The following is a 27918-nucleotide window of genomic DNA, read 5'->3' on the forward strand; positions in this document are numbered from 1 at the left end:
CCCTCGGGGAACCGGGCCGGGCCCAGCCCCCGAGACACCCTAACCCCGGGCGATGCTCGGTGCGGCGAGCAGCAGAGCCGGGTGGGCGTCGAGGGCACTGGTTTGGAGCCCCGGTCACTGGGCATTGAGCTCTCGGGGATGCTGGGCTCTCGGAATTGGATTAACAGCTAATTTATTTATTTTTAATCCACCGTCATTCCAACCACTCCGATTTGAGGGGATTCGGGACGAGGCTGAGAGGGGTGCCGCCCGCCCGCTCCCCCCGGGGAAGCACTCCTGACGCTTCTCCGCCGGGAGCTGCCCCTTTGCAGAGAGCGGCGGAACGGAGTCCGCCGAGGCGGGGGTGCTGCCTGGGACCCCCTCCCCGGGAGGCCGCCCGGGGGCCCGGCCGGCCCCGCTGGGCACGGGGAGCGGCTCGCCGCAGTCCTGGTCCCGGTGCCGGTCGCCGGGGCGGAGGGGCCCGCGGCTGCCGGGTGCGGCTGTGCCGGAGCAGGGCGGGGATGCTCGGGGCAACCCCACTGCCCGGTCCCGGGGAGGAGGTGGGGCGGGGACCCTCGGGCTACCAGAGGGCACCGTGGGGAAGAGGGGTCGAAGTCCCCCCGTCCCGGAGGGGTGCGGGCAGCCTGGGGAGCAGGGGGCGTGGGGGGAAACAGACCCGCACCGGGGCAAGGTTATTTCTTTATCCGTTTCTACCTCGGCTGGCCCTTCGCCGAGGTGGGGGTTCCCCGCGGGTGAGCCCCCCGAGAAGGGGTCCCCGCGGGAGCCGCCGCCCCCGGCCCTGCCCGCACTCCTGGGGCCGGGCAGCGGCCGCCGAGGGGCTCTTTGTTTACCAATCGGTGGCACGGACCGGGAGAGCAGGAAATTGCGTCTGTGCCCGGGCCGTTAATTTAAAATCGCCCCTTTCCCCCATCGCCTTCCCCACGGCCCGCTCCCCGCCGCGGCGGGGGCTCGTCCGCCCGCTGCCGGCTCCGGCGGCCGGGGGATGCGCAGAGGAGCGCGGGGGAGGGCCGGGCCGGAGGAATAAGGACCCGTCTTCTTCCCCGGTCCCACCCCCGGCCGCTTCCTCTGCAGCTCCCTCCCATCGGCCTCCCCTTCCCCTCCGCCCCCCTAAAATCACACACACACCCCGCTTCTCCCCATCTCCCAATACTGATTTCCCCGCACGCGAATCCCAGCGCAGCGCGGCGAGCCCCGGCACCGGCTGTTCCCCCGCCCGCTCCCGCCGCCTCCCCACCGGCACCGGGACCGGGACCGGCGCTCCATGGAAGGGCAACGGCTGCGGCCGGAGCGCCTGAAGTTTGCCCGGAGCGAGGTGCCGCGGGAGGTGGAGCTGGGGAGGGCGCAGAGCTGGGGGGGGGCTCGGTCTCCTATCAAAGTTTTTAACTCCTTTTTACCCCCCACTCGCACCCTCTCGGGACGCCCCGACGTGTCCCACCGCGCCCCCCCCGCCCCCGGTACCACCCCTGGGCCGGTGGAGCGGGGGTGTGTGTGCACGGTTTAAATGCCAGCCCCCGGGGGGGGAGCGGGCTGGCTCCGCCGCGGAGAGGCGGGAGGGCGACGGGCCCCTGGCGGTCTCCGGCCATGGGGGTGAGCTGGGGCACGGTGCCCCCAGCTCTGCCAGGGCGCTGAGCCCCGGGGGGGGGTGGGGGGGTAGGGAGGGGCGGGGAGGGGAAGGGGTCTGGGGAGGGGGGGGCTCCCCTCCCCCCCCCGCCTAGTCTTGCCTCCTCTCTCCTTCTCTCTGTCTCTTTCCCTCTCTCCCTCCTGATGTTTGATCCCGCCGCGGCGCCCGCAGGGATGAGCGATGGAGGGGCCGAGCCTGGCAGGAGCCCCGTGCTGCTGGCCGAGCCCGCAGCCACCGGGCGGGCCCGGGAGAAGGCGCCGACCCGGGCGGAGCTGGAGAGCGCTCTGCGCGGCGGCGGCGGCGGCCGCGGCGGCTTCAAGGACATCCCGGGAACGTCGGCGGTCAGCCCCGGCTCCTCCAAGGAGTGCGCCCCGGACAGCGAGAGCCCGTCGGGAACCGGCGAGGCGGACTACTGCCGCCGCATCCTGGTGCGAGGTATGGGCAGGGTCCCCGGGCCCCGCGCTGCGCTCCCCACACCGGGGCACTGCCCGGCTGCACTCGCCCCCGCCGGCCGGCTCCTCGCTCCTCGCCCCGGGGCCGGGGGGCAGCGAGATGGGGCACGGTGTGTGTGTGTGTGCGTGTGTCGGTGTCTCCCCGCCGCCAGCCCCGGCACCGCTTTCAGCGCATCCCCGGCCGCTCCCGGGCGCTGGCCGGCTGCGAGTCCCGGCCTCCCGGCCCCTTCGCCGCGGCGGCTACTGCGGGCTCCGCTCCGTGCGGCGGGGCCCGGGCCGGGCCCCCAGCCCGCTCCGCCGTGCGGCTCCCGGCAGCGGGGCCGGGCGCGCCCCGCCTGCCCGCCTCGGTTTGCGGCCGAGGGGCCGCGCTCGGCCGGGCGCAGCGGGCCGAACGGGGGGTCAGGGGATCGGCCGCGGGGCCACAGAGCCCCCGGGCCGGCCGAGCCCCGCCGGGGGTAAGGGCGGGCAGCGGGAGAGGGGTGAGAGCATCGGCTTTGCTTTAAAGCGTTGTCGCAGGAGAAAAGCGTCATGGAGCGGTGGCGAGTTAGGGGCTATTTTTTTTTTTTTTCTCTTTATAATATCGCTTGCTCGCCCGGGGACGGGAACGCGGCGAGCTCGGGACGCGGCGGGACCCAGAGCCGGCGCATCCCGCCGAGCTGCCCACGCTCGGCCGCCCGCCGGCCCGGGGCTCGGCGGCAGCAGCGCGGCTTGTACAAGGCGAACCCCCAAAGTTTGGGGTGCCGCGGCGGGGAAGCGGCAGGTGCCGAGCGCTCCCCGGGGCGGGGGCTCCCGGGGCGGCGGCGCGCCTCCATCCCGAGCCCTCCCCGGGGATGCTCCGCCGCCTCCGCCGCAGCCCGGGGAAGCTCCGCGGCCGCTCGGTGAGCAGGGCCGAGGCCGCCCGGCCTTTGCCCCGGCGCCGAGCCGAGCGCTCGGGCAGGGCGGCAGGGAGCGGAGCGGCGGCCCCGACCCGGCCGTGCCCGTCCTCTCGTGCCGCCCCGGGGCCGGTGGGGCCTGGGCCGGGTCCCAGCTCGTTCGTCATCCGCGGGCCTGGCACGGCGCGGCGCGGCTCGGCTCGGGCACCCCGGCCCGCCCAGAAGCTGCGAAGCGGGTGCAAACAGCCCTGCCGGCCGCCGAAGCCTCTTTCCCGGTTGTCGCGATAGGTGACTGTCGCCGACAGCCCGGCTGTCGCAGCCCCAGCCCTCCCCGTGCACCTCGGCGGGGGAGCGGGCAGTGCTAGGGAGCAGACCTCGGGGTGGCTGCGGGCCCTCGGTGGTCGCCCAGGCCGGGGTCAGGCCGGGGTCAGGCCTCCCCTCCGCCCGGCCTCGGCCTTACCGGGGCCGCCCCGACGGGCCCGGGGCAGGGAGCAGACCGGGGGTCGGTCCCCAAGCCTGGGGCAGGGTCCCCGCTTCATCCGGCCCCGGGGACCCCTGCCTGGCAGCGGCTGGTCTCACCATCTTGCTGCAGCCTTTACGGCGCGGACAAAATGGTGGCGGGGAGAAACGCTGCAAACCAACAGGAGCGGACCCGAAATAAAGCGAGGGGACAGCGGGGGGCACAGCCGGTGGCGGGGCCAAGCCCCTCGCTCCAGCCGTGCCCTGGCCGGGCCGCGCTCCCGGGGGTGGGGTAGGTGCCAAGCACTGGCCGGCGCCAGGGAAGCGCTTCCAGGTCAGTTTTCTGCAAAATGCGGGGTTTTCTTAAAAAAAAAAAAAAATTTTTGAAATATATTTTAAAATCTTTTTCATTTCGGCCCTGGCTGTGGGGGCCGCTCCCCACCATCCCGCTGCCTGCCACGGGGCTGGGACCGCATCTCCCCGTGGCTGCCCGGTGTGGAGTGGCTGCCCCGGGGCTGCCCGTCCCCGGTGGCTTCGGTGTGGCCGGGGCTCCTGGTGCGGCCTCGGCCTTTGGTGGGATCCCGTTGGGAAGCGGCGCGGTGGTCTGTGCCCAGGTCCCGCTCGGCCGGGACGGCACGGTACTGGGCACTGGCCGGGACGGAGCCTCCAGCCGGCGCAACGGGGCGCCCGGCCATCCCCATCTCATCGGGGCGGCAGGGCTGGCGGCCACCCTTGGCCGCGGGTACGGCCGGGGTGTGAGCCGGCAGTGGGCAGGTGCTTAGGGGATTAATGAGACGAGCCGGGCCGCTCTGGAGCTGGTCCCACTGGCAGTGTGGGGGCTGCAGCCCCGGTGGCAGCTGGAAGGGGAGGGGGCAGATCCCGGGGTGCTCCCTTCCCGGCCTGGTCCTGTGGGGGTTGCCCCGGCACTGTGCCTGGGGGATGCGGGTGGGTGCAGGGACAGTGGTGCTGTTTGGGGGGCACCAAGAAGGGCCGCGGGCTCCCGTGCCCCCAGGCGCATCCCGAGGCGTGTGTGCCGCCAGCCCCGGCGTGGAGAGGGATGCATTTGGGGGTGTCGGAGCGGGCATGCACCCCAGAAATGCCCTGGCAGCTGTGTCGGTGCAGAGACCCTGTACACATGGGTGCGTATGGTGTGTCCCTGTGCAGGGGAGAGGTGTCCCTCGTGCACATGCGTGTGCGCGTGGTCTGTCCCTGGGCCTACCGGGCCATCTGTGCGTGCCGGCTCCGCTGTGTGGGTTGGTGTGCAGGATGTGTCCCCCAGCCTGCTGTGCTGTGCTGCAGCGTGTGCAGGCTGTGAAATTGCTGTTCACCAGCTCAGGGTTTCCTGAAGCTGCTGCCCACTCGCCTTCCCTCCCACTCCCCCGCCGCCTCTGCCTGCCCTGCCTCGTCGTATTTAGCCACTATGGCGGGGAAGAAGTCAGTGACCTCGGCCCCAGACCTCGTCTGGGGGGTGTCAGTCCCAGGCCTGGTCCTGGACATGCTGCCATCAGGTGCAGCCTGGCCGCAAGAGCAGAACCTGTCGCCTCAGCCCCGCCGGAGCAGCTGCTGGAAAACCCTGGACAGCCACGGCAGGACCTGGCGGGTGCTGGGGGTCTGGGGTCCAGCAGCTGATGGGCTCTCAGGAGGGGTTTCTGCAGGCAAGATGGTGTTGTGGCCTTCCTGGCATGGTGGGGGTGGCCGTGGGCCCCCCCAAAACCTGGCCAGCCAGGCAGTGGGGAGGATCGGCGGTGTGCCATAGGGCTGCGACCTGCTTGTGCTGCGGGGGCTGCAGCGGGGGGTTTTGCCTCTTCCCTGCCACACTGGCACCGCGGGCTCTGCTTCCTTCCCTCCCCTCCGCTGCTGTGCCCAGCCCGCTCCCCCCACCCCGTGCCCCAGCTGCTGGGGGGAAATAACAATAAATAATACCCGTAATAATGCCGGCAGCGCCGTACGGAGCGGTGAGGGTGGAGGGGCAGCTACTTGCAGCTGCGGCTGGGAAGCATGGGTGTCTCTGTTAGCCACTAGTCGCTGGCAGCCCCGGCTGTTGTTGTGTTGGGGGACCATGGCGTGGGCACGGGAGTGCGGACGTGGTCTGGGCATCATCTCTGCAAACACGTTTTCCCTTGCAAAATGGTTCCCAGGCTGGCGTCCTGATCCCACTGGAGATTCCCTACCAGAGATACCTCCAATCCCTTTCCTTTCTGGCAGCCCCATGCTCACCCATGGAGTTTGGGGGTGTGGATTGGAGCCCACACTGCTGGTCCCAGCAGACCCTCCCCAGTCCCTCTGTGGCCCTGGTTCTCTTTGTAGTGCTGTGCTCCAGCTTGGAGTGGGCTGGCCCGACCGGGATGGTGCCTCTGCCACGTACCACAACATAGCGGTGGGAAACCGGCTTCGGGACTGGGCACCCTCTCCCCACCCTGTGCTTGCCCCCTGCTCCCACCATCCCCATGCCAGCTCTGCTGTCCCTGTGCCGGCTCCATCATCCCTTCCCAGGCTGCTCCTCACCGTTTTCCCCCTTCCTGCCCCAGCAATTTTATAATTCTTTCACGCCTGAGTCAGCCAGAAAGAGATAAAGCCACTTACCTCCAGCCAGGGCTGGGGGGACCTCGGGTCCCCCTGGGCTTGGGAGCCAGGAGCCCTGACAGTGGGGCCCAGCACCGGGCACCCTTTAGCCAAGAGCTGCCCCAAAGCAGGAGCTGCTGCTCTTCAAGAAAATAGCCCTTCAATGAGAACAATTCTGGAAAGGAGGGAATTGTAACAGAGATAATTTTTTTCTGGAAGGACAGAAATAAAAAATAATATATATTATTATAATGAAAAAAATTAATTATAACTCTTTCTTGGTATAGAACTCCTTTCTGCTTCTGGCTTTCAGAAACTATTATTTCTGTGACTAAACAGTCTGTTTTCCTTAAAGACTTTTTTGTTTCTATTTATCTCTTTGAGGAAAAAATAATAATCGTGAAGACTTGTTACCGTTCCCTGGAGGTTTATAAACTTGCAGTATTTGGGGCCAGAGGGGACAACCGAACTATGGGATGTTGCTTCTTTTAGCTGCAGCTTGGGGGATTTTCACAGTTACTGCTTCAGCGAGCCCCCCAGGTGGGCAGCAGCCCTGATGGGGTTTAACTCAGCTTTTCCTCCCCCAGTAACTGGCCTTTTGGTCCAGTTCCGCCACTGCTTTTCCTCCCCCCCCCAGCTTTTTTCCTCCCTGGAGACTTTTTTTCCTGACAGCCTTTCTCCCCGCTTCCCTCTCAGATGCCAAAGGGACGATCCGGGAGATCGTGCTCCCCAAGGGCTTGGACCTGGACCGGCCCAAGCGGACGCGGACATCCTTCACAGCGGAGCAGCTCTACCGCCTGGAGCTGGAGTTCCAGCGCTGCCAGTACGTGGTGGGCAGGGAGAGGACGGAGCTAGCGCGGCAGCTCAACCTCTCCGAGACCCAGGTAAGCGTCGTGGCGGCTCCTCCGTGGTGGGGACGTCCTGGTGGCCCTGCAGCGTGTCCGCATGCAGCCGGGTGTGCCGGCCACCGGTGTGCTGAGGGTAGTGGGGACAGGCAGAGCAGGCAGCAAGTGGGGCTGGGGTGGTTGAGAGCCGGGGCTGAGCTGAGTCCCCGGTCCCAAACCCAGGCGGCGGGGCTCGGTGCTTGCTGGGGTGGAGGAATGCTGGCCAGTGTTTTGGTCAGGAGCTGGGGCTGAGCGTGGCCAGGGAGAAGTGTTCATGATGCTATGGGCAGTGGCTCTCCTCCAGCCCCTTCCTCTTGAGCCAGAGGAGTGGTCAGTTTAGGGTTAGAGGGGACAAGGGGCAGCCCTGAGTGGTGTCTGTTGGGACCCCCACCCTGCCAGTTGTCGTGCTGCTCCCCCGTGAGCAGCATCCCCCTGGGAGGCTCTGGCAAAGCAGGGAAAGGATGAGAGCAGGAGGGCATCAGCAGGGACCCTTATGGCAGCACCCACAGTGCAGGGTGGGCGAGCAGGGTCAGGCGGTGTTGTGGGTGCTGCTGGGATCAGGTATTTGGCTGTGTACGAGCTGGATGGATCCCACATGGATCCTGCACCCCGCCGCTCCCCCCTCTCTGTAGCCTTACTCTCCCACTTCCAGCGAGGTGGGATGCCACTGGGGACTGTCCTTGCAGACTGGGGGACCCCTGAGCTGTGGCGTGGCCTGGGCATCTCTTCTCCATCACACCCCACATGCCCGGCGCCCTGGGCATCTCTTCTCCATCACACCCCGCATGCCCGGCGCTGTGCAGAGCTTTGCCAGTGGGGTGGGATTTTCCCGGTTCTTCTCTGCCAAGGTTTGCCTAGTGTGGAGAGAGCTGGGCTGCTCGGAAAACCCTGGGTGAGCAGAGGTGGGAGAGGTTGCGCGTGTTTGAAAGTTGATGTTGATGTCTGCTAAGCAAATAGTGCATCTGCTGGGGTTGTGATGGTTTTGGCTTGAAAATTCATGCAGAAATAGTAAGAATAATAAAATTAATGGAGTCTGCAGTGCCAAACAGCACAGCTGGGAACTATGGAAAAACCCTGTCAGCCCCTTCTCTGGCCAGTAATGCATATTTGGAGGCAGCTACGTGGTTTCACCGATTCAGATAGGAAATAATTTCGATTTTTTCAACCCCCTCATGGAATGAACCTATCCCAGCTGTCAGCAGCCAAGCCCCCAGCTCCAGGCTCCCCCTGTGTGCTGACGGGCTTTGGTTTTGGGGAGACCCTGTTGCTCTGTGGTGCTTTGGTATTCGTTGTGCAGCTGCTGCACGATCCTGCAAGGGGGATTAGAGGCCCTGGTGCACAAAAAATAAGTCGCTCTCGGCTCTTTTGGTAGCAGAGTGGGTTTGATTTTTGGTAAGGAGCGGGTTTCTGTCTGCGGGATATGTGCACAGAGGCGCTGGTTAGGAGCAAAGCAGCTGGGTGCTGCACAGGGGTCCCTCTGCGTGGGGTCCCAGCTGAAGCTCTGGTCCCAGCATCACCTCCAGGGAGCTGGGAGGAACATGGGTGGGCTTGGCCGTGCTGTGCCGGGGGAAGAGCTTCATCTCCCTGGCAGGCACGGGAAGGGATGGGCAGCCGGTGCGTGGGGCAGAGGGCTATGCCGAGCAGGGTGCCGGCTGCCGCAGCCCGGGGCCAGGAGGGCGCAGCCTCTCCATAGGGACTGATGTCTGCTTATTTACTGCTTGCTTGGTGCCTCATTGCTGCCTTCATCACTCAGTGAGAAAATTCACACCCTGTAGGCCACGGCTGTCTCTTCTCTTTTGCTTCCTGCATCCTCTTTTCCCCATCTCTCTCCTTCATCTCTGTCTTTTTTAATCCCTTTCTGTGCTTTTCATACCATTTCTTTCCCTACAGCAAACTCCCAGTTGTACCTTCCTGGCTCTCTGCTGCTGTCCGTCCCTCCCCAGCCACCACCTTGCCTGGGGATGGCAGTGCCAGGCTCAATGCCTGGCTTCCTCCTCTCATTAGCAGGGTGCAGGTCCTTGTGGGTCATGGTTTCAGGCTCTCTGAACACTCAGGCGTCACCCCCCACCCCAGTCCCTTGCTGTTCTTGTGCTGGGAGGCTTGTCCTTGTGGATGAGAGGTTTCCTTCATTGCTGTAGGAGCTAGGTGATGGCAGGGTTTTACAAGACCCCGTCGATCTGGAGGGTATTGTGTGGTTCCATGCAGCATGCTGGTCTGGTCTAAATGTGGCTGGGACACTGGATAGTCCCCACCAACTGCTCCTGTCCCACCAGGCTCCTCTGTGTCCATCAGCTCAGACAGGGAGAAATCCAACATTTGCAACAATCAGAGTATTTTGGATACTTCTGGGGATTTTCCTCCCAGCGTTATCCAGCAGCAGCTCCCAGGGCTTAGGGCAGTTCATGGTATAGTTACTCCATCTAAAGTTTTGTGGGTGGATTCCCGACCAGCAGCATCTTGTGGCTCTTTCTTGGTTGACATTTGCATTGTGCTGGTGGTTGGGACAGTGGGACGGATCCTTTACATCCCCTCACTGGGTTATATCTCTGTTTCAAGGTTAGGAAGCCAGCTGCTCCCAACTTTGCTCTCTGCTGGCATCCCCGGACACAATGGGAGCTCACTGTGTCCCACTATGGGACGGGAGAGCAAAGCAGAGGGGCATTAAGGAAGGGGCCCCCAAGAAGGTTTTTTTGTGTGCCTGTGAATGTTCAGGGGGAGAAGAATGATTCATCTCCACTCCTCTGTGAGAGGAGAGTGGTGCAAGCAGCGTGATGAGATAGGAAGAGACACGATGTCATCACAGCTGGAGAGCTGCAGCCAAGCATTCCTGTAAGTGGGTCCGCCGATCAGGCTGCACCTCTGAGAAATCCTGCTGGAGTAAAAAAGGGCCTCTTTTAGGCTCTTATTTTACTTTCCTGGCATCTGATCCTGCTTTTTGGCAGACTTCGAGGCAGAAGGCTATCGCTGCCCTTGGCAGGGAAGCCAGAATGACCCACCTCCATGCTGGGGAGCAGGGATCTTCTTGCTTTCTTGTCTCTGGCCCCTGCCTCAGGGAGGGGGGATCACCCAGGGCAGAGGGAGGATCACCCAGGCTAAGGCAGGGAGAAGCAGCACAGCCACTCCGTGCCAGGGGGAGGCTCAGAGCCGCGCATGCCGGAGCAGCAGCAGCTGCAGAAGCTGGTGCCCAGATGAGCCTGCCCTTGCCCTGCGCAGGGCCACCCGCTGTTGTCCCTCCATGGCCACCTTGCCATCTCTCCAGAGCCAGCCCTGCACCTTGTCCCCCATGCCTGCTTGTGGGGCTTAGCTAGGCCTGCTGCACCCAGAGCATGTGTGTGTGGGAGTTTCGGAACCACTTGTGCTCTGGTGAAGATGAGGAGGGTGCTTCGACCTGCCCTAGCTCTCTCCAGCCCAGGGAATTCACCTCATCCCTGCAGGGAGCCATGTACCTGTTCTGCGTCGCTGGGAGCTGCTTGGTCTCCAGCCCAATGCCATTTTGCTTTTTCTAATTAATCCATGGATATGGTTAGTGTTAAATGAGTTTAATTAGCCCGTAGAATATTTTCATTAACTTGTCAAGCAGCGGCCTGGAGATGCAGATGTTCCGGCTGCTGCATCCCAGGTGAGCTGTCATCCCCGGTGAGAGCGGCAGGGGGGCTGCCCCAGCCCACCCTGGCACAAGCCGTCCAGAATCTGGCCCCCTGTGCCCAGCGGAGAGTAGCCCGTATCCCTGCATCAGGCTTTCTCCAGGCAGCACATCCCAAGGCATTAGTGGAAAAGTGTCCCTTCTTAGTGTCATTAAGGGATAGAAAACACAAGGCAGAGAGGAGGCTGAGGCAGAAGGACCACGGGGGGGATGGCGAAGGGAGGATAATTCCCACAAATCCCCCGGCAGGAGGAGAGGCGGGATGGGCTCGCCGAGGGGATTTGCCTGGGCCAGGAGGCTTTGCTCTCTGGGTCAGGAGTTCAATGCCAGGCTCAGGTTCAAGTGACCCGGTGTATTTGCCAGCTCTTCTTGCCCTCCTTAGAGCAAGGACAGAGGAGTGACACTACATTGAGCAAGGGCCCCTTCTGAGGGCTGGGCACCCAGGTCATGACAGGGCTGGTTCTGATGTTCTCCACGCAGCACCCAGCACTGAGCTGCCAAGAGGCATCTCACCCCTTCCCAAAGGCAGGAGCTCTGGGGGACAGGGCTGTCCTCAGTTGAGGAGGGCACAGCTAGGAGCGCTGCTGGCAGCTCGTGGACCCATGCACCGCCTGGAAGATACTGGTGAACTTTTGGGCTCTTTGGCTCCTGTGCAGCATCTGAAGACCTTTTGTAGAGGAACGGTGGAGCACAGGGTGGAGAGAGGTCATAGCATCATGCTTCTTGCTTGCCTGGCCACTGGAAAGTTGATGGGACCCCCACAGATCCCCTGGTGTTCCCCTCACTGCGGTGGGCTCCATCGCAGCCGGGCTAGCGGGGCTTCCTGGGGACAAACCCTTGGGCTGTCCTTGGCAGAGGCTGGGCTCCTACAGCTCTGTCACTGCCGGTGGCCCAGCACCCTCCGAGCAGCGTGTGCAGCGTGGGGAGGGTACTTGCAGCACAGAGCTTTCAGGACTGTGATCCCCTCAGCGTGGAGCAAAGCACGTGAGAAAGCAGCTGAGCCAGAGAAGGGGCAGGAAAGTCTATTTATAGCCCGGCAATTAAGATGATGCAGTTAAAAATGAATCGCACCTCTACTCGTTAACAACTATTGGTCTCTGCAGTGAGAGAACAGTGAAACAGTGGTTGGTGCCAGCACAAGTTGTCCTCTCATAAGGAGAACTGCAGGAGGGCTGTGGTCTGGAGGAGGTGAGGGTCACCCAGAGCTTGGTGATGGGAGCTGCAGGCTAGGGCTTCCCCAGGGCACAAGAGGCAGGTAGGACCGTAATGCTGGTCTGCCTGCTCAGAGCAGCACACTCCTCAGCCTTGGGGCCTCTGTGAGTCCTCAGGGTGTGGGGAAGCTGAATTTTCGAAGTTTGTTGGAAAACCCTTTTCTAGACCATGCAGAAAATACCGGTGTCATGGCTGAGTATGTTCTTTTCTGAGGAGGCCTCCATCTTTCCACCCCTCCATCCCTCCATCCTTCCACCCGTCCTTCTACCCATCCCTCCTCCCATCCCTCCACCCATCCCTCATGCTCTGCTGTGCATAGAAAAATAGTCCCGGACATCTTCTGTGGTTCACGTTGCCTCTACCCCACTGCTCTGACGGCATTGCTGTTCCGTGTCATGGTTGCTCACACCGACTGTTCTCCTGTGGGTCATTGCTCCACGGGGAATGTTTTCTCCCCTCTGCCTGGGAAGCTGCAGCCCTGCTGGCACTGTGGGGTGCCCCATTCTGATGCATCCTGGTTTGATGCTTCCACCGCCAGTGCTGTTCCCAGCTGGGTGCTCCTGTCCATCCCCCTAGACTGCTTCTGGTGGAGCTTTTTCTGGATGGGCTGAAGGGTGCCCTGTTTTCCTGGAGGAGTTCTCTGCCAGACTGGGTCTGACTCAGCTTCTTGAGGGACCTGGGGTGCCTGGAACTGGCCCAGGGGATGTGGGGATGGTGGGATGGGGAGGCAGGTAGCTGGGGGAAGCATCATGTCCAACCGTGGTAGCCTGCAGTCAGCTCCTGCTGCCAAAGCCTTGGGTACCGAGTCTGCTCTGAAGTGAGTAGGAGGCAACAGGGCACATCAGCTTGGGTGATCCTGTATTCAATGACTCCCAGGTCGCATCCAGATGCTGGCTCTGATGTGGAAGAGAGGGGAGTCCTGGGTCCCGTTGCAGGAGGTGACCACTGGAGATGCTCGGTTTCTTCCAGGGTGACTCTGAGCATCTCCAGTAGCTTCAGGGTGCCTGTCCCACATGCCAGCCCGTGTCAGAGCACGCTTGTGGAGTAAACCTGCTCACATGGACAAGCTAATCCCATCCTCTCCTCGTGGCGGGGACATGTGGTGGGGTTTACCCTGCAGCCGCGGGGCCCTGGGCTGGTGGCAATAAGTCTGTGTCATAACCAGGTACCACACAGCGGCAGGACCGGGCTGGCACAGCCTGCCCACTGCCTCCGCCTGCCTGACCCCAGCCCTCTGGGTTCCTCCAAAATGCACCATTTTGGCGTTTTGTTTCCCAAAGCATGTCAGGGAGCACTGGCTTCTTGGTGGGGGATTGGAAAACATTTCTAGGAGAGGAAAGGAGCAGCTCTCCTTCGGAGGGAATGAGGGGAGCCTCTGGAAATAGGGCTCTTATACAGGACAGCTGCCCCTGTGATGAATTAGATAACCTGAAGTATCAGGGTACCTCTACGGTTCTCAACTGGCACTAGGCAAAATGGCCGATAAAAGTAAATGTGAAATCATTGAGATTTTTGTCATTAAGCATTTTCGATCAGAAGTGCCTGCACAGTAAAAAACAGTTTTGATGGAAAATTTCAATACTAAATGTTGCGGGAAGGCTGGGTGTTTCCAGAGCAATCTCCAAGGCTTTCTCAGCACACTCCAAGTAAATATAATTTAAGAAAAATTGTTTCCTAAAAATGACAGTTTCTAATGGAAATTGGTTTGAGTGACAGTTTTGGAGCTGTCTCTGATGCTGGGGCAGGAATCTCAAATGTGATGGCCCAAACCCCAGCCGCTGCCCGGGGTCCCACGACCTGCCCGCACACTCTGGCCAGGTGCTGGGTATCAGACCCGCGGGGCCGGGGCTGCGTGGAGAATGTCCCTGCCGGGGTGGGATGGACAGTGTCTCCCATCCTTTCCAGGCAACATTTTCAGAAACCCCAATAAATGGGGGAAACCAGCCAATTCCTCCGAGGAGACCAACGGTTTGTCTCTACCCAATTTGGGTGTGTTGGAGGATGCTTCTCCCAGGTCACCTTGCTCTGGGGCCACCGGGCTGGGTGGTGAAGGACAGGTCACCCCTGGCAGACCTGCCTGCAGAGCCCAGCCCCCTCCCTGCTCCTTCGTTTCCATTCACAAAGGGCGTGGGAGCACCGGGATGTTCTGTTGTGAAGCAGAAAATATCCTGAATTTTGGAGCAAAGGCTGAGGACATGCTTCTGCCGGGATTCTGGATCAGCGGTGGGGTGAGGTGGTGCTCAGGGGACAGGCTCCTGGCTGAGGGCACACAGCAGCTCGGGGTCAGGTCCCACGGTGGGCTGCAGCTCAGCACGGCTGGAAGCATGGCCCCGTGTGTGTCTGTCCTGGGTGCAGCAGCGGGTTTGGAGTGGGGGGTGGTGTTCAGGGGCGCAGAGGGGCTGGGGGAGAAGCCAAGGGATGAGTCCATCCCCACTCTGGCTGCAGCTGGGGAGAGGCAGATGGGTCATGCAGGCTCTGCACCGTTATGAAACCTCTGGGCAAGGCGGCTTTGGGCAGCGAGCCCGCCAGCTTACACAACGCCGGGGCCCGAGCCTGTGCCGAGCCTCACCAGCCCATGGCCCCACGCGGGACGGAGGGAGGAGGAGGAGGAAGAGGAAGGGTGGCCGGCAAGCTGTGGAGCTGGGGCTGGCTGGGTCTTGCCTTCCTCCGTGCCGTGCCGCAGTGGGCATCAGCTGATGGCGGCGGGGAGCTAATCCGGTGAGGAAAATGACCTCGGCCGGCAGCTGTGAATAGTCCTGGGTGGCCGGCGTACCGGAGGTGTGCGCAGTGTGGGATGCATGATGGCACCGGGATCAGCCCCGGGGCAGGGCTGCCAAATAATAAACACCATTAAAAAGCAGTAACATATCCCCCAGCCCTGCCCGCACGGGTGCCGGGGCGATGCTCATGCAGGTCCTGGGGGAGGATGAGCGTCATTCCATTGGGAGGCCGAGGGGCTCAGGTGTTTTGGGGGCATTGGGGGATGCTGGTGTGTGGGAGCACATGTGCTGGGGCAAGCAGGCTGCAATGAGCAGGTGTGACATGCCCACTGCTTGGGACTGGGGTGGGCAAGGAACAGGGGCTTCGGGCTCCCACCGGCAAACCATGATTGCTCCGGAGTGATGTCCCACCGCTGCTTGGCCACAAGCCAGCAAAACACATCAGTTAGGTGCCAGCTGATATAAAAAGTTAGCTGAAGAGAGGCGAGGGCACTGCCCGGTCCTCGGCTGGCCAGCGTGGCCACATCCTGCTCTGCAGGCTCTGGGGTGGGGATGAGAGCATGTTGGGCAGCGTGTGGGGGTGGATGAGTGGAGCAGGGGCAGTGTGAGGCAGCTACTGGGCTGAAACCCTCAGCAGATCCCTGCATCCCTGAGCACCGTGGGGCAATGGGCTCCTGCCCTGTGCCTTTCCATCCCCGAGCGTGCGGGAAGCTTGGCTTGCTGGCAGGGGGTCTCTGTCGGGATTAACCGCTTGGAAATAATTTGTTTTGTAGCTGGGAGGTGTTTGTTTTGTAGCTGGGAGGTGTTGGAGGGCAGGGATCGGAGCAGCATCCCGGCTGCCAGCATCTGCAGGGCAGGCTGAGCCATCGGAGAAGGGGCTGGGGGAGGCTCAGGCGCTCCCTAGGTTCGTGGCACAGGGTAGGAGGGCCCAAACCACTCACGTGCTCCATCCCGGTGGCACCAGGCTGCCGGTAGCTGTGGAGAGCCATGCTCGTGGCACACGCTGCCCCATGGCTGCTCCCGGACGCTGCCGCACCGGGCTCAGCCGGGCTGCCGGGAGCAGGGCCAGGAGCTCCCGCTGTGCCATGGCACGGATGCTGCATGCCACCGCGCCTGGAGCTGGGAGCCTGCTCGGAGCTGACGCCACGGGCTGCAGCCGCCGCTCCAGCGAGCAGGGAGATGCCACGTCCTCCCTGCCTGGGTCTGTCCCCTTCCCCAGAGCCCTGCCTGCGCTGCTGCCTGTTCCCTGCCCGTGCTTGAGCGGGGAACTGGCATGCTCAGTGAGCCCCTCGAGCAACTGCAGGTAGATGTGACCCCGTGGCAGATGGTGCGATTTGGGGGGTTTGCGTGTGCGTCTGGCCCCTCCGGTGCACACACGCGTGGTGGGGCATGTGCGAGCACAGGTGTGGCGTGCGGGAGCATGGCAGAGCAGGGTGCAAGCGTGCACACAGTGCGCAGAGTTTGCAGTGTGGGGGTCTTGAGCGGGAGCAGAGGGTGGCTCAGCAGCCTGCCTGTCCGTCCTGCTGCTGGGCAGGCGCAGATGGACAGATGGTGCCGTAGCAGAGCACCCGCACCGTGCCGCCCTGAGAAGTTCAGATGCTCGGTGACATTTTGCATCGCTTTCCCTTTGCGAGGAGAGCAGGTGAACCGAAGCTCTTCTGCTTCCCTCCCAGGCGGGGAGCAGCGGTGGTGCTCCCTGACACGTGGAGAGGGACGCTGGAGGTTCCAGTGGGCTCCTGGAGCCTGTTCCTGTAAGGGTGAATCCTTCCTCGTGGTGGGGGATCCATGTGCGGAGAAAAGCCAGAGGATGGAGAAATCTGTGGGTACATCTGTGACCCTCAGCAGCTCATTCAGTTGCATAGCAGGCACTAAGAGTGTGTAGAAAATAAAACAATATAAAAGAAAATGTTAAAAATAAAAAGAATTGAATGTAATGGAATAGAATAGAATAGAGTAGAATAGAATAGAATAGAATAAATATAAACAAGAATAGAATAAATATAGGGTAATATAAACCAGAATAGAATAAAAGGAAAAAAAAAAGCTCCTAGCTGCCCGGGTCAGACAGGCTGGGACCTGGGCAGCAGCGCGGCCGGCTGGGGTTGCTGCAGGGACCCCCCGCCGGGCTCTCCGAGGGCTCCACGTCCCACTCCCAGGCACGCTGTCTGGTGATGGTGGCCCTGTGGACACTCCCGCTGCAGCAGGAGATGCTAGGGAGCAGGGGGAGTTGCGGTGTTGCTTTCCCGGCGGCAGTCAGTGCTGTTTCTGCACTTGCCTTGCCCTTCTCTTTGGAGGGCTCACTCGGTGTTTGGGCAGCGTTTGCTCTGGTGAGGCTCTTATGTGATCGGGGGGGAATGGGCCAGGGGAGAGCTTTTTTTGGGAAGAAGGGAAAACACGAATATTTTTATAATAATATATATGATATATATTAAATATATACAAATATATTCAACCTTTACATCCCTGCTCCAGAGCTGCTGCATGGCGCTGCCAGCTCCCCTGAGACCATTCTCCTGGCAGTTTGGGATTTGTTTTTTGTGATTTCTTTTCCCCTTACTCTCTGTAAATGGGAGCGTGGTGGGAGTCACGTAGCCCACAGCGGATGAACTTGCAACCCGAGGTCCTCGTGGAGCTGAGCCCCCTCCTATGCTGCTGGGTGACAGCAGGACTTGCAAGGAGAAGAGGGCAACGGGGTGGGAGGCTCCGTGGTGCCATGGGGAAAGCTACCGCTGGTTTTCACACCACGCACCGGGAAGCACATCCTGAAATGATGAAGCAGCAGGTTTCAACCTTCTGAGCTGCTTTTCCACCCAATGCACAGCTGAGTTCTCATACTCTTGGTCATTCCTAGTTGGACACCACATCCAGCCTCTCCACCAGCGAGAAAGGATTGACCTTGCTCTGAGCAATAGGTATCTCCAGCTTCTGGCGTGGTGGAAAGAGGGAGTGGGAACAAAATCTGCAGCTATGGGCAGGTCGGTGAGGTGATGGTGGTGTTTTATTGTGTGCTGAGGACTGTTGTAATGAGTCCTGAAAGCTTTGGGTGGGTCTGCCAGTCTGGGACAGACCGGACAGACCTGTTACAGCACTGGGGTTATTGCCTTCCTTTTCTGCTGGTGGGTATTGCAGTTCATGCTCTGGTGGCACCCACAGGTCCTGGGGTGTGTGTGGGTGCCCACCATGCTCAGTACTCAGACACCAAAGCAGAAGTGTTGCTGTCCCTAAGCAGAGGGACAGAGGGGTGAGAGGTGCCAGTGTCCCATGGGGTTGGTGTCAGAGGTGGGAACCGCATGCCTGTGTCCCAGCTAGATACCTTTGGTCCTGTCTTCTTCATATGCCGTGGGACGCTTAGACCTGGCTAAGTCTTCTAGGAAGGAATATGCTTTATTAACACTTTGGTTAGAGTCTCTGCTGTGGAAGCCAGTTCTCCAAAATTAACCTTATTGCTGTGTTCAGCCTCGAGCCATCTCATGCTGGCCAAGTACCAGCGCTCTGGGCTCTCAGTACATCCATGCATACATACCAGAGGGGGGATGCACGATGAGGTGACCACATTTGTCACACATGACCCACAACCTGCAGGTGAATGTGGATGGTTGCAGTGAGCTACGGCTCCCGTGTCCCTCCCTGGTGAATGCACACATGGCTGGTGGCTACTCTGCTGCTGTGTGGGTAGGCTGAGGGCCTGATTTTTTTATGGAAACACCTAGCCCAGGATGCTATTTTCCTGCTTGATTTTCCTGCTGCAGGACCTAGAAAAGTCACATGCTTCCAAGCACTAATGGACTTGAAAGGCAGATGGACCTTTCTGACCAGCTTGTAGGACTTTCCTCCTCACTCTAGTCGATCCAGGGCATCTCTCTTAGGAGAACCTTCTGTGCTAACCAGACAGCCCAGCACAATGGCAAGCACACTCCTGCCCCAGGAATGGAGCTCCACGGGAAGTTATCCCCATGGTCCACCTATAGTGTCTCTGCCATTCGAGTCTGCCTTGCTTCAGCCCAGGGATCATGTCTTACTCCTGCTCACTCTGACAAGACATCCCCTGCTCTTACCAGTCTCTTCTGTGGCAAGAGACCGAGGAAAGCAGAATTTCCAGATACAGAAGCACAAGGGGTTTCATCCCGAGATCCCTCCAGCCACTCACCCCATAGAAAGGTGGACACTAGATCTGGTCACGGTGATGGATTGAATGCCCAGTGCCAGGACTCATTCTCCAAACACTCGTGTACATCTATAAATCCGCAAGCTGTGCTTCATACCTTCAGCATCATGCTCTCTCTTGCATGCCGTGTCTCCTAGGGCTTTCAGAGTCATCTTCTCTACACGGTTTGCCTTCTCCCTGTCCTCTGAGAGTCACCTTCCTTTTCTGGTGAACGCATGACCTCTCATGTCCTGCTCTTCAGTCGCATCCAAATGCATGTTGTTGTCTATTTGTCTGCATCCAGGCTTGACCTGACATGATTGTCACGTGTGGTCCTGGATCCCACAGACCCAGGCAGGGGATTTACAGCCTCCAGGAGCCATGGGCTCTTCCTGGGGCTCCTCTGGAGCAGGGGGAGGCTCCCCCCCCATCCCCATGCCCTCCCTGACCATCTGTCCTCGCTGCCCCCTAGGCATCTGGGGATTGGCCTTTCTCTCTCCATTCCCAGGGAAAAGGTGTCCTTGCTCTCACTTTCTTCTTCACCCCCTAGTCTGGCAGGAGAGCTGGAGGTGGCTGGTTTCCTCCCACAGCCCTTCAGTTATTAACCATAGCTCACCGAGCTGGTAACTGAGAAACAAAATATTGCGCACAGGGCTATGTTGCCTCCTCCATAGACGCTGGAGATGTGGTGTCCACCAGAGATGTGCCAGCATGGTCCTCCCTGCCCTTCCCCCAGGCCAGACTAGGAAGGGTGTCATTGCCCCATCACAGTCATGCACTAGTTCACCCAGTAACTTGGACGAGGAAGACAGCTGCTTTTTTAGAGAAGGAAACGAAGCCAATCTGGTCAAAGCAGATTTCAGCAAAGCACTCGCTAAGGTGGCCGATGGGGAGCTATGAATGAAACCACAGCAAAAGACGGGTAGAGAACTTGTGGTGTGGAGGAGAAACTGTAACTGAGGGGAGATGGTGGAGGGGATTGCTGAAAGACGAGGGATCAAGGCTGGAGGGAAATTACTCACGGACTTGTCAAGGACTGCGTCTAGCTGAGCTTATTTACATCTCCACTGGTAGAACTCAGGGCTTGATCATAATGGAGGATGAAAAGGACATGGATCTACTAATTAATGACAAGCTGTATATGAACTTTAGCCGTGAAGGCAAATGTGATCTTGCTCATCTGATATGTCACTAGTGCAGATGGGGAAAAGCTCACGTCAGTCTACGAGGCATGAGGAAACCTTATTTAGCAGAACACGTTCAGCCTGGGTCATGGTGTTCAAGGGCAATGGGCGCAGAGGTGAGGCAAGGATGGGAGAACCTCCTGCAGGAGGATCAGGCGTTGGGTGAAGGCGGGGAGGGCTACAGAAAGTTTCTATCTATGCCTATCAATGGAGGTATCATCACCGGTGGCGTCAGCCAGCCCAGATGAAAGAGGAGTGAGAGCAAAGGATATTCTGGCTGGGAAGAGTCTCCCAGAACAGGGAGACAGGACAGTCTCCCAGCAGCAGCACTGAGGAGGAGGAACCCAATGGGTTTTCTTCTCCTAAGGACCATATTGCCACCCTTCCCCAGCTGAACCCCATGTTGAGCCATTGGAGACTGGCGTCACCTCCACCCTTTACTCCCTCTTGTCCTTCAGTGTTTCCCCTCATGTCCCCAGTGGTGTGGAACTGGGTTTCAGCACCAGAAATTCATGCACATCAATATCCACTTCAGTTTCTATTGATCTATTTATTGGACTTCCCCATCTGTATTGCTGTTAATTGTTGGTATTCAGCGTCATACCCAGAGAGATGACGGCTGCCCCGGGAAAGTTCCTCCCCAGCTGACCAAGAGCTCCCGGGAGAAGTGGCAACACAAACCAAATCCTGAAATGCTCAGGAAAAAGGAGCTGCCGTGGCCAGCTGGAGGAGGAGGTGGAACAGAACAGACCTCTGAAGACCCTGGCAAGGTCCCTTTGCTTTTATGGAGCTGTGTTTTACAGCCTGTAGAAGACAACCAGAACGTCAGAGCTGACCTTAGGGGACACAGAGGCTGAGGAGCTTCTCTCCACTGGTGGTCAGTGGTGGAAGAGGAGAGAAAACAGTGCGTGGGGTGTAAAGTGATCCTGTCCTTGCTATATCTTTCCAGCCACTGGCATCTTGGGAAGCGCTCACCACGAGGAGGTGCCTAGATCTTCACGTTAAATCTTGATGGGTCTGTTCTCCCATGATTTTTCCGAGCCCCTTCTTCAGCCCACTCATGTTCTGACTTCCAGGGCACCCTGCAGCAGGGACTAACACCATCTGTGCTGCCCAAAGGGGCTCTGCCTCCCACGTTGCTGTGGTTTCTGGCTGCTACCTGGCGACAACCCCTGATGCCTCCTAGTCCTTGCTTTAGGAAACCCCCTGACTCCCTGTGGCGGTTCCCCTTGCCTGCGCCAGCTGCGATGCTGCAGAGCAGGAGCATGCCGCACCTGCCTCTTCCCCTGGGGCTCAGTTCTTCCTTCTGCAGGGTGCTGTGGTGTCTCTGCTTGCCCTTTTTTGATGCGTGGTGATGGGGCTGTGCCTCCGCTCAGGTCACTGGTTCCCAAGTCAGTAAGAGCAGTAACCTATCAAGGGACACCCTGCCCTGGCTAGTGCTGCTCAGCACAATGCCAGAGTGGGTATAAGGAAGAAATTGTTTATGATGAGGGCGGCGAGGCGCTGGCACAGGCTGCCCAGAGCAGCTGTGGATGCCCCATCCCTGGACGTGTCCAAGGCCAGGTTGGATGGGGCTTGGAGCAACCTGGTCTAGAGGAAGGTGTTCCTGCCCGTGGCAGGGGCGTGGAACGGGGTGTGCTTTAAGGTGCCTTCCAACCCAAACCATTCCATGATTCTGTGATTCTGTGCCCTGTGGACTCCTCCTGCCATGTTAGAAGCTGTGATTCAGTGTGCTTTGCAATGCAGAGAGCTTTGCAGGGGCTGTCCGTGCCACAGTTTCCCTTTGCACTGAAACATGGTTTAGTGGTGGCCTTGGCAGTGTGGGGTTAGCGCTTGGACTCCATGATCTTAAAGCTCTTTTCCAACCTAAATGATACTGTGAAGTCCCTGTGCAGCCTCAGAGGGTCTCTGAGACCTGTCAGCATCTCAGGGTACCTGGAGGCGATGAACTCAAACCAGGAGGGCGCAGGGACCAGGAAGAGAGGGAGGAAAGCTGGGGGTAGGCTCCCAGCCTCCAAGCCTGGGCAGCAGGCTCAGACGTACACCAGGCTGAAGGAAGCAGGGTTTGGGTTGGGCATGCGACAGCAGAGCTCCGCAGCACCCTGGTTTGGGGCTGAGGGATGGAGATGGCTGAGAGGGTGGGCTCCATCCATCCATCTCCATCCTCCCTGGCACAGCGAGGCGAGGCTGGGACTGGGCTGCTATGCCCAGGAAAGGCCAGGAGATGCTGAGCCTGATCTGTGGGTGGTGGTGTCGGGAGTGGGAAGGGTGGGTGCTGGTGCACCCTCCCTGCTGAGGGGATGAGGATCCCACTGCCACCTCCCACTGCGCACCCGGCTGGGCTGGGAAAATGCGGCTTGTGGGCACTCCTGGGCACTTCATGCCCATCCTCAAGGACATAATCATGCTGATGGGGATTTTTTTAGGCTCTCACTCTTCCAGAGTTGGCTGGCTGGGGGATGCTTTGAGCAGAGCACGCTGGGGTTCTACATGTTTCTGTAGGGATTTACAGCAGAAGCTTTGTTAAGATGTCAACAAAGATGCAGGACTGTGGGGCTGTGTGAGTCCCGATTGGCACTGCCACCCATGCACTGGGGCTCTGTGCTCCCCAGAATGTGGCAGCTCTACCAGAAAAGCTGGTGGGCTGCGAATTCTGCATCAGGTCGCTGTGCCCCAGGCTGCGGGACCGTGGGAGCAGAGACCCCTGCCTGTACCTGGGGGGGACAGTGGGGAGGGGATGTCAGCCCTGGGGACCTGGCTGGGCTGTGACGTGAGCCCTGCGGTCCCAGTGGCACTGAGGGATTCAGGATCCCTGTGTGGGGCCAAGCGAGTGAGTGGGCGTGCATGGGCAGTGAACGTCCTTGGGAGCTTCCATGCAGGGCTCTGTGGGTATGGGGGGGTAGGATGTGGGCTGGCAGTGGCCCGTGGTGCCAGGAGGTTTCAGCTGTGGGGTATGAGCTCAGCCCCGTGGTCCTGGTGTCCCCCCATTGCCCAGGAGCACCTCCCACTGCTCCTCCCTGAGCATCCCCAGCCTCCGGCCGGCTTCGCCCAGACGTCGGCTCCACTATTATGTCCCCTGAAAGGGGCCAGGGGGCTGAGACCTCCTCCACCCCCACGCTCCATTAGCTCTGTACTGTGGGTCTATTGTGCCAGGGGACGCGCGAGGGCTGTGTCAGTGAGTGACTGTCCTGCCCCAGTGAGTTTCCGATGACTCGGATGAGTGAGACCTGCTGGCCCCAGAGCAGATGGGGACAGAGGCTGTGCCCGTGTGCTGGGGTTTACTCCCAGGGGCCGGTCAACATCCAGTTCATCCACGCAGGTGCCGCCCCGCCATCCACCACGCTCTAATCCGAGTGTCTTCCCATCCGTCTCCTTCCCTCACCTCCATCTCCGTCCATCTGTCTGTCCCTCATGCCTCTCTCTGTCTCTCTCTCTCTGCCTGTCCTACCCCTCTGCTCTGCCAGGGAGGGACAGAAACAGGGGGCTGCCCTCCCAGGGGAGAGGTTAGGGGGTGTGGGGGCAGCCATAGGGGGACGGGAGCCACGGGCTGGGGACCAGCTCCATGTCCCACCCTGGTAAGTCAGGTGCAGTTTTGGGGCTGGGGGTGTCCCATGGGGGCCACAGTCCGGACTTGCTCCTTTGGCCAGAGGCAGGTTGGGGCGGGAATGTCCCCAGCTGGGTTGGGGCACAGGAGTAGGTCTGTGCCCAGAGATCCAGGGCCACCAGAAGCCATCCTGTCCCCTAACATGTTCCCCTGCACCGTAGCAAAGCCAGGGACCCTCCATCCTGCCCTGTCTCTTGGCCTGGTGAGGGAAGGGTTTGCAGGTGGGGGCACAAGCCTGGGTTTGATGGCCACCACAGAGGAGAGTCCAGCACATCCCGTAGCGCAGCAGCCCCGGGAGAGCCAGCACAGGGCAGAGCCGGGCAGCAGCAGAGGGGCTCAGCCCCGGGCTTCTGGCTCCCGGCTCCTACCCTGGGTCCTACCCCGGGCTCCCACCCCCAGGCTCCTGTCCCACTCTCTCCTGGTGACACCTTCCAGAATTTGCCATTTCCTTGGAAGCAGCAGGCGGGAGCGACTTATCCACAGTCCCTGTGGCGGGGGATGGATCTCACTTGGGCGTTTATTTTAATACGTTTCTCTCTCTCGTATCTCTCACTCTCTCCTGGTTCTCGCCTCTCTTTCCCCGGCCCCCCTGCACTCTCTTTCTGTCCGTGCCTTCCTGTCCCCCCACCCCGTCCCCCCGCTCCCCCCCTCAGGTCAAGGTCTGGTTCCAGAACCGGCGCACCAAGCAGAAGAAGGACCAGAGCAGGGACTCTGAGAAACGCTCCACCACCACCTCCGAGTCCTTTGCCACCTGCAACATCCTCCGGCTGCTGGAGCAAGGCCGGCTCCTCTCCGTCCCGGCCCCCCCCAGCCTCCTCTCTCCCACCTCCAACCCCATCGGCAGTCCTACGGGCAACGGATCTGGCTTGGCCACCCCGGGAACCACCTCTCCCGGGCTCGGCGGCGGGAGCAGCCCACCGGGACCGGGAGCCTTCAGCCTGCAGGTCCCTTCTCTTGCCTCTTCCTCCTCCTCCTCGTCCTCGCCCAGGCTGCCGGCCGCCCCGCTGTGCTTTGCGGGGCCGTTCCTGGGCAGCCTGCACGACCTCCCGGGCGCTTACGGACTGGGCACTTCTGCTTTTGAGCCTTACACGCGGCTGGAAAGGAAAGACAATTCTATACCCAGCAAGAAGCCAAGCCCTTAAATGAAAATGAGTGTCAAAAGGTGTCCCCCCCTCCACCAGCCCCCACGTCCCCATGCACCCTGTGCCCCCACACGGGGTTTGATTTGGCAAGTGGGATGTGGAAGACTATTCGCCTTCTGTCTGGGGGGTGTGTGTGCCCGTGCGAGTGTGTGCACACACGTGTGAGTGTGCATGCCTGGCCCCCCCACCCCCGGCACGCCAATGCAGCCGTGGATGGCTCCCTGCAACTCCTTGCTGCAGGGCTGGCGCTGAACCTGCTCACACCTCAGGGGGTGTTCCTGGGTGTCCCGTGTCACCAGCGATGTCCTGTCCCTCACTGACGCCGCTGGATCTGCCAGGGCCACATTCCCTCCTTCAGGTATCGCCCACTCAGGGTCTGGAAGATGATGCTCTGGTCTGTGCTTCGTGGGTTGAGAGAGGAGCAGCTCTGGGCGATGGGGCACTGGGGGGGGGTTGCTGATGCCCCATGGTCCTTTGGCACCCCATACAGGTGGGACTGGAGAGCCCCGGTCCCTCTGGACTGTCACTCTGGGGTCTGTGCTGTTGGGGTCACGGCCAAAGCCCCGGGGAGCAGGAGGGCACCCCAAAGGGAGAGCACAGGGCAGTGCTGGGCTCTGTCCCTGCCATGCCACGGTGTCCTTGGGCAAGTGTCAGGCCTCAGTTTCCCCACCTGCAAAGGGCTGGGTGCTCTGGCTGAGGCTGTCTTGGAGCATCCCGGTGGCTGTGGGGTCCAGGTCCCCTCTGCCAGCAGGGAGCACCGCTCCTGTGGGATGCTTGTCCTTGGAGGGCAGGGGAAATGGGGAGGTTTGGGGGGGACCGACAGTGCTGGTGATGTCTCCAGCCCCCAGCACTGGTGGTCCCTGCGCTCTGGAGCAAGCGGCCACCCCAACTCCTGAGACATCCCCAGGCTCCTCTGTGCCTGCTTGTGCAGAGTTAACCATTGTCCTAGACCCTGTCCCACCCCAGCAAACCCCCAGGAATGCCGGAGAGGCCTTGGATCCCCCTGGGGGGGCTGTGGTGGGTTGGGGTCAGGCCACCATCATGCATCCCAACAAGGAAACTCCACCGAGGGGGATGCAGATGCATGGGCAGTTGTGATGCTGGGATCTGCTCCTCTGTGTCAGGTCAGGTCACGGGTCTCTTTGCCGTCAGCGGGAGCCCAAAGCACCCCCGTCGCCATCCTGGGGTGCTGGGTGCTCAGCGCTGGCACTGCAGCAAGCCCCACCCTGAGCACTGGCCTAGCAGCATCTCCCTGCCTTGCTCCCATCACCTGGCACAACCAGGGTCCAGCCCTGAGAGGTGCTGAGCACCCACTGCTTGCAAAGGCAGGGCCCTGCCCCTCGGGCAGCCTCAGCTGCTCTTCCCGCCTCAGTACCCTGATTCCAGGGGGTGACGATGGCTTCCCGTAGGGCAGGATTTGGCCTCAGATGTGCGGTGCTGGGGCCATTCTCAGGCAGGGCACGGCACAGGGATGTTGTGGGGGAATGAGCTCCATAGGGTTGATGGTGGGCTTGGAGTCCTGCTGCTGGCAAAAATAAGAGAGACGTTGCATGAGGTGGCCCTTGGGGAAAGGGGCAGCATGGGCCCCTGGCATCTGCTGAGGGAGGTCTATGCTGGGCAGAGTCTGGCCCTTCTGTGGTGTGGGCTTTGCCTCGGCAGGGTACTCTGTGGTGGCATCACCTCAGCAGGATGCTTTGCAGTGGCATTGCCTTGGTGGGGTACCCTGCAGTGGCATCACTGTGGCAGGATGCTCTGTGGTGGCATCACCTCGGCCTGGTGCCCTGCAGTGGCATTGCGGTGGCAGGATGCTCTGCTGGCACAGCCCTGGCAGGACACCCTGCAGAGACATTGCTGTGGCAGGATTGGGGGGATACCCTGAGCCCCCTCCCTGTGCCCAGGAGCTGCCATGGGGCTCGTGCCCCCTGCACACCCCCAAACCGAGGGGCTCCCGCATCCTCCTGCTGCGGTTTCATGCAGAAGAATAATTACCACTGAGCAAGTCGCTGGCCTGACCCAGGCCGAGCGTCCCTGCGTGTGCTGCAGCCCCCCCGCCCAGGCTGCTGCTCTGTAGGGACTGGTCCCTAAGGGGGACACAGCTGCTAGCCCACCTGTTCCCAAGATTTTGCAGGGAAATATTTAAAATAAATGATTTTATGAAAAGGTTTCGGTGATTTTTATTTTTCCTTTAAATCAAGCATTTCTATGAAATAGTATTTATTGATCACCTCAAGTCTGGAGCACTTTATGGGAGTGAGCCCTCAGGTCTTGTGCTGCTCTGCAGAGCTCAGGAGGGGTCGGCACCCCCCCAGCTGCAGGTGGGGAAACTGAGGCAGGGTTTGCTCAGAGATGCAGGAAGCAGGGACAGCGTTTGGCTCACGTAATGACCTCCCCTCTCCTGGCCCACCTCAGACCACAGCTCGCTGCCAACACCTCCGTACCTCTCCCTAAATGTATTTGCTGGATCTCTTGGTGCCCTGGGGTGCTGAAACCCCGACACCCCAATGACGTATTTGACTGAGGTTTTGGATTTTGACAGGACAACGACCTTCTCCCTTCCCTTCATCACTTAATTTATATTTATATTGCCGTTCTTCATCCTTTCCCAGTCTGCAGATGTGGTATTCCAAGACAGAGAGCTGAGGCGGGCAGAGCAGGCAGCAGGGAAGCCGTGCCCACCTGGCTACGCCGAGATGGGGGAAATGCTGCCATCAAACCTCCCCAGGATTTGTTTTGCTTTGGTTTTCCCTCTTCCCCCTGGGAGCAGCTGAACTGCAGGAATTTCCGGAGGGTTTTGGACCCTGGTTCCTCCCACCCTGGGCTCACTGGGAGGAAACTTGGTCCAGTTTGATGGAGAAGTGACCCCCTTGCACCTTCATGGGTGGAGGAGGTTTGGGGGCATTTCAGAGAAAGCAAAATCCAGTTTTATTTTCGAGGGAACTCCCAAAACCTGGGAGTTTTTGGGGTAGTGGTCCTCCCAGTGTGTTCACCCAGCTCGAGGCATCTCATGGGTCTCCATCCTCCTCCCATGCGGGCAGGGGGAAAGGTGGAAAGTGAGGCAGGGAGGCCATGGGCTGCCTTGCAATGCGATGGGAAGCCCTTTCTGCCAATTTAAACCCAAATGCTGCTTTCACAAAGGCTCCAAACCTGATCCAAAGCTGCTGCTTCTCCAAAGTTTCTTCTCCCAAAGCAAACAGCCCCAGCGAAGCTGTCCTGGTGGGGTGGGAAGGTGCCGTGGGGAAGCCAGCTCGCCCCAGCCTGCCCCGCTCCGCTCGCCTCCGGCAGCTCCTTGTATGATTGGAAAAAACATAAAGGTTAAAAAAAAAAAAAAAGTACTGGATGTAAAACTTTAACAAATAATGTGGTTTCTTATGGTTTCTAATGGTTAATAAAAGTTATGTCCTGCCTCCTGCCTGCCTCCT

The 27918-nt window shown here is 60.3% G+C and overlaps 1 protein-coding gene across 4 annotated transcripts; it reads left to right on the plus strand.

The window, feature by feature from the left end:
• Positions 1-728: 728 nt before the first annotated feature.
• VAX2 (ventral anterior homeobox 2) lies at positions 729-27836 on the plus strand. Of its 4 annotated transcripts, none has more exons than XM_055700815.1 (4): positions 729-1324; positions 1793-2056; positions 6663-6850; positions 24011-27836. In XM_055700815.1, the coding sequence occupies exons 2-4, from the start codon at positions 1795-1797 to the stop codon at positions 24497-24499; spliced, it is 939 nt and encodes a 312-aa protein (XP_055556790.1). In that variant the 5' UTR covers positions 729-1324; positions 1793-1794; the 3' UTR covers positions 24500-27836. The 4 variants fall into 4 exon arrangements, 3 of the variants coding, with proteins under 3 accessions (XP_055556790.1, XP_055556789.1, XP_055556788.1); XM_055700814.1 differs by having other exon boundaries at positions 729-1312; XR_008730653.1 differs by lacking the exon at positions 729-1324 and having other exon boundaries at positions 1687-2056; positions 24011-24857; positions 27106-27836.
• Positions 27837-27918: the final 82 nt, after the last annotated feature.

This window comes from Falco cherrug, chromosome 1 (assembly GCF_023634085.1).
Source record: "Falco cherrug isolate bFalChe1 chromosome 1, bFalChe1.pri, whole genome shotgun sequence".
NCBI lineage: Eukaryota > Metazoa > Chordata > Aves > Falconiformes > Falconidae > Falco > Falco cherrug.

Excerpts from the sequence above, each read along its gene's own strand:
- VAX2 (XM_055700813.1), top strand. The coding sequence starts at position 1,765 with ATGTTTGATCCCGCCGCGGCGCCCGCAGGGATGAGCGATGGAGGGGCC. Across the intron at positions 2,057-6,662 it reads CCGCCGCATCCTGGTGCGAG|ATGCCAAAGGGACGATCCGG; the intron begins GTATGGGCAGGG and ends CTTCCCTCTCAG. Across the intron at positions 6,851-24,010 it reads TCAACCTCTCCGAGACCCAG|GTCAAGGTCTGGTTCCAGAA; the intron begins GTAAGCGTCGTG and ends TCCCCCCCTCAG.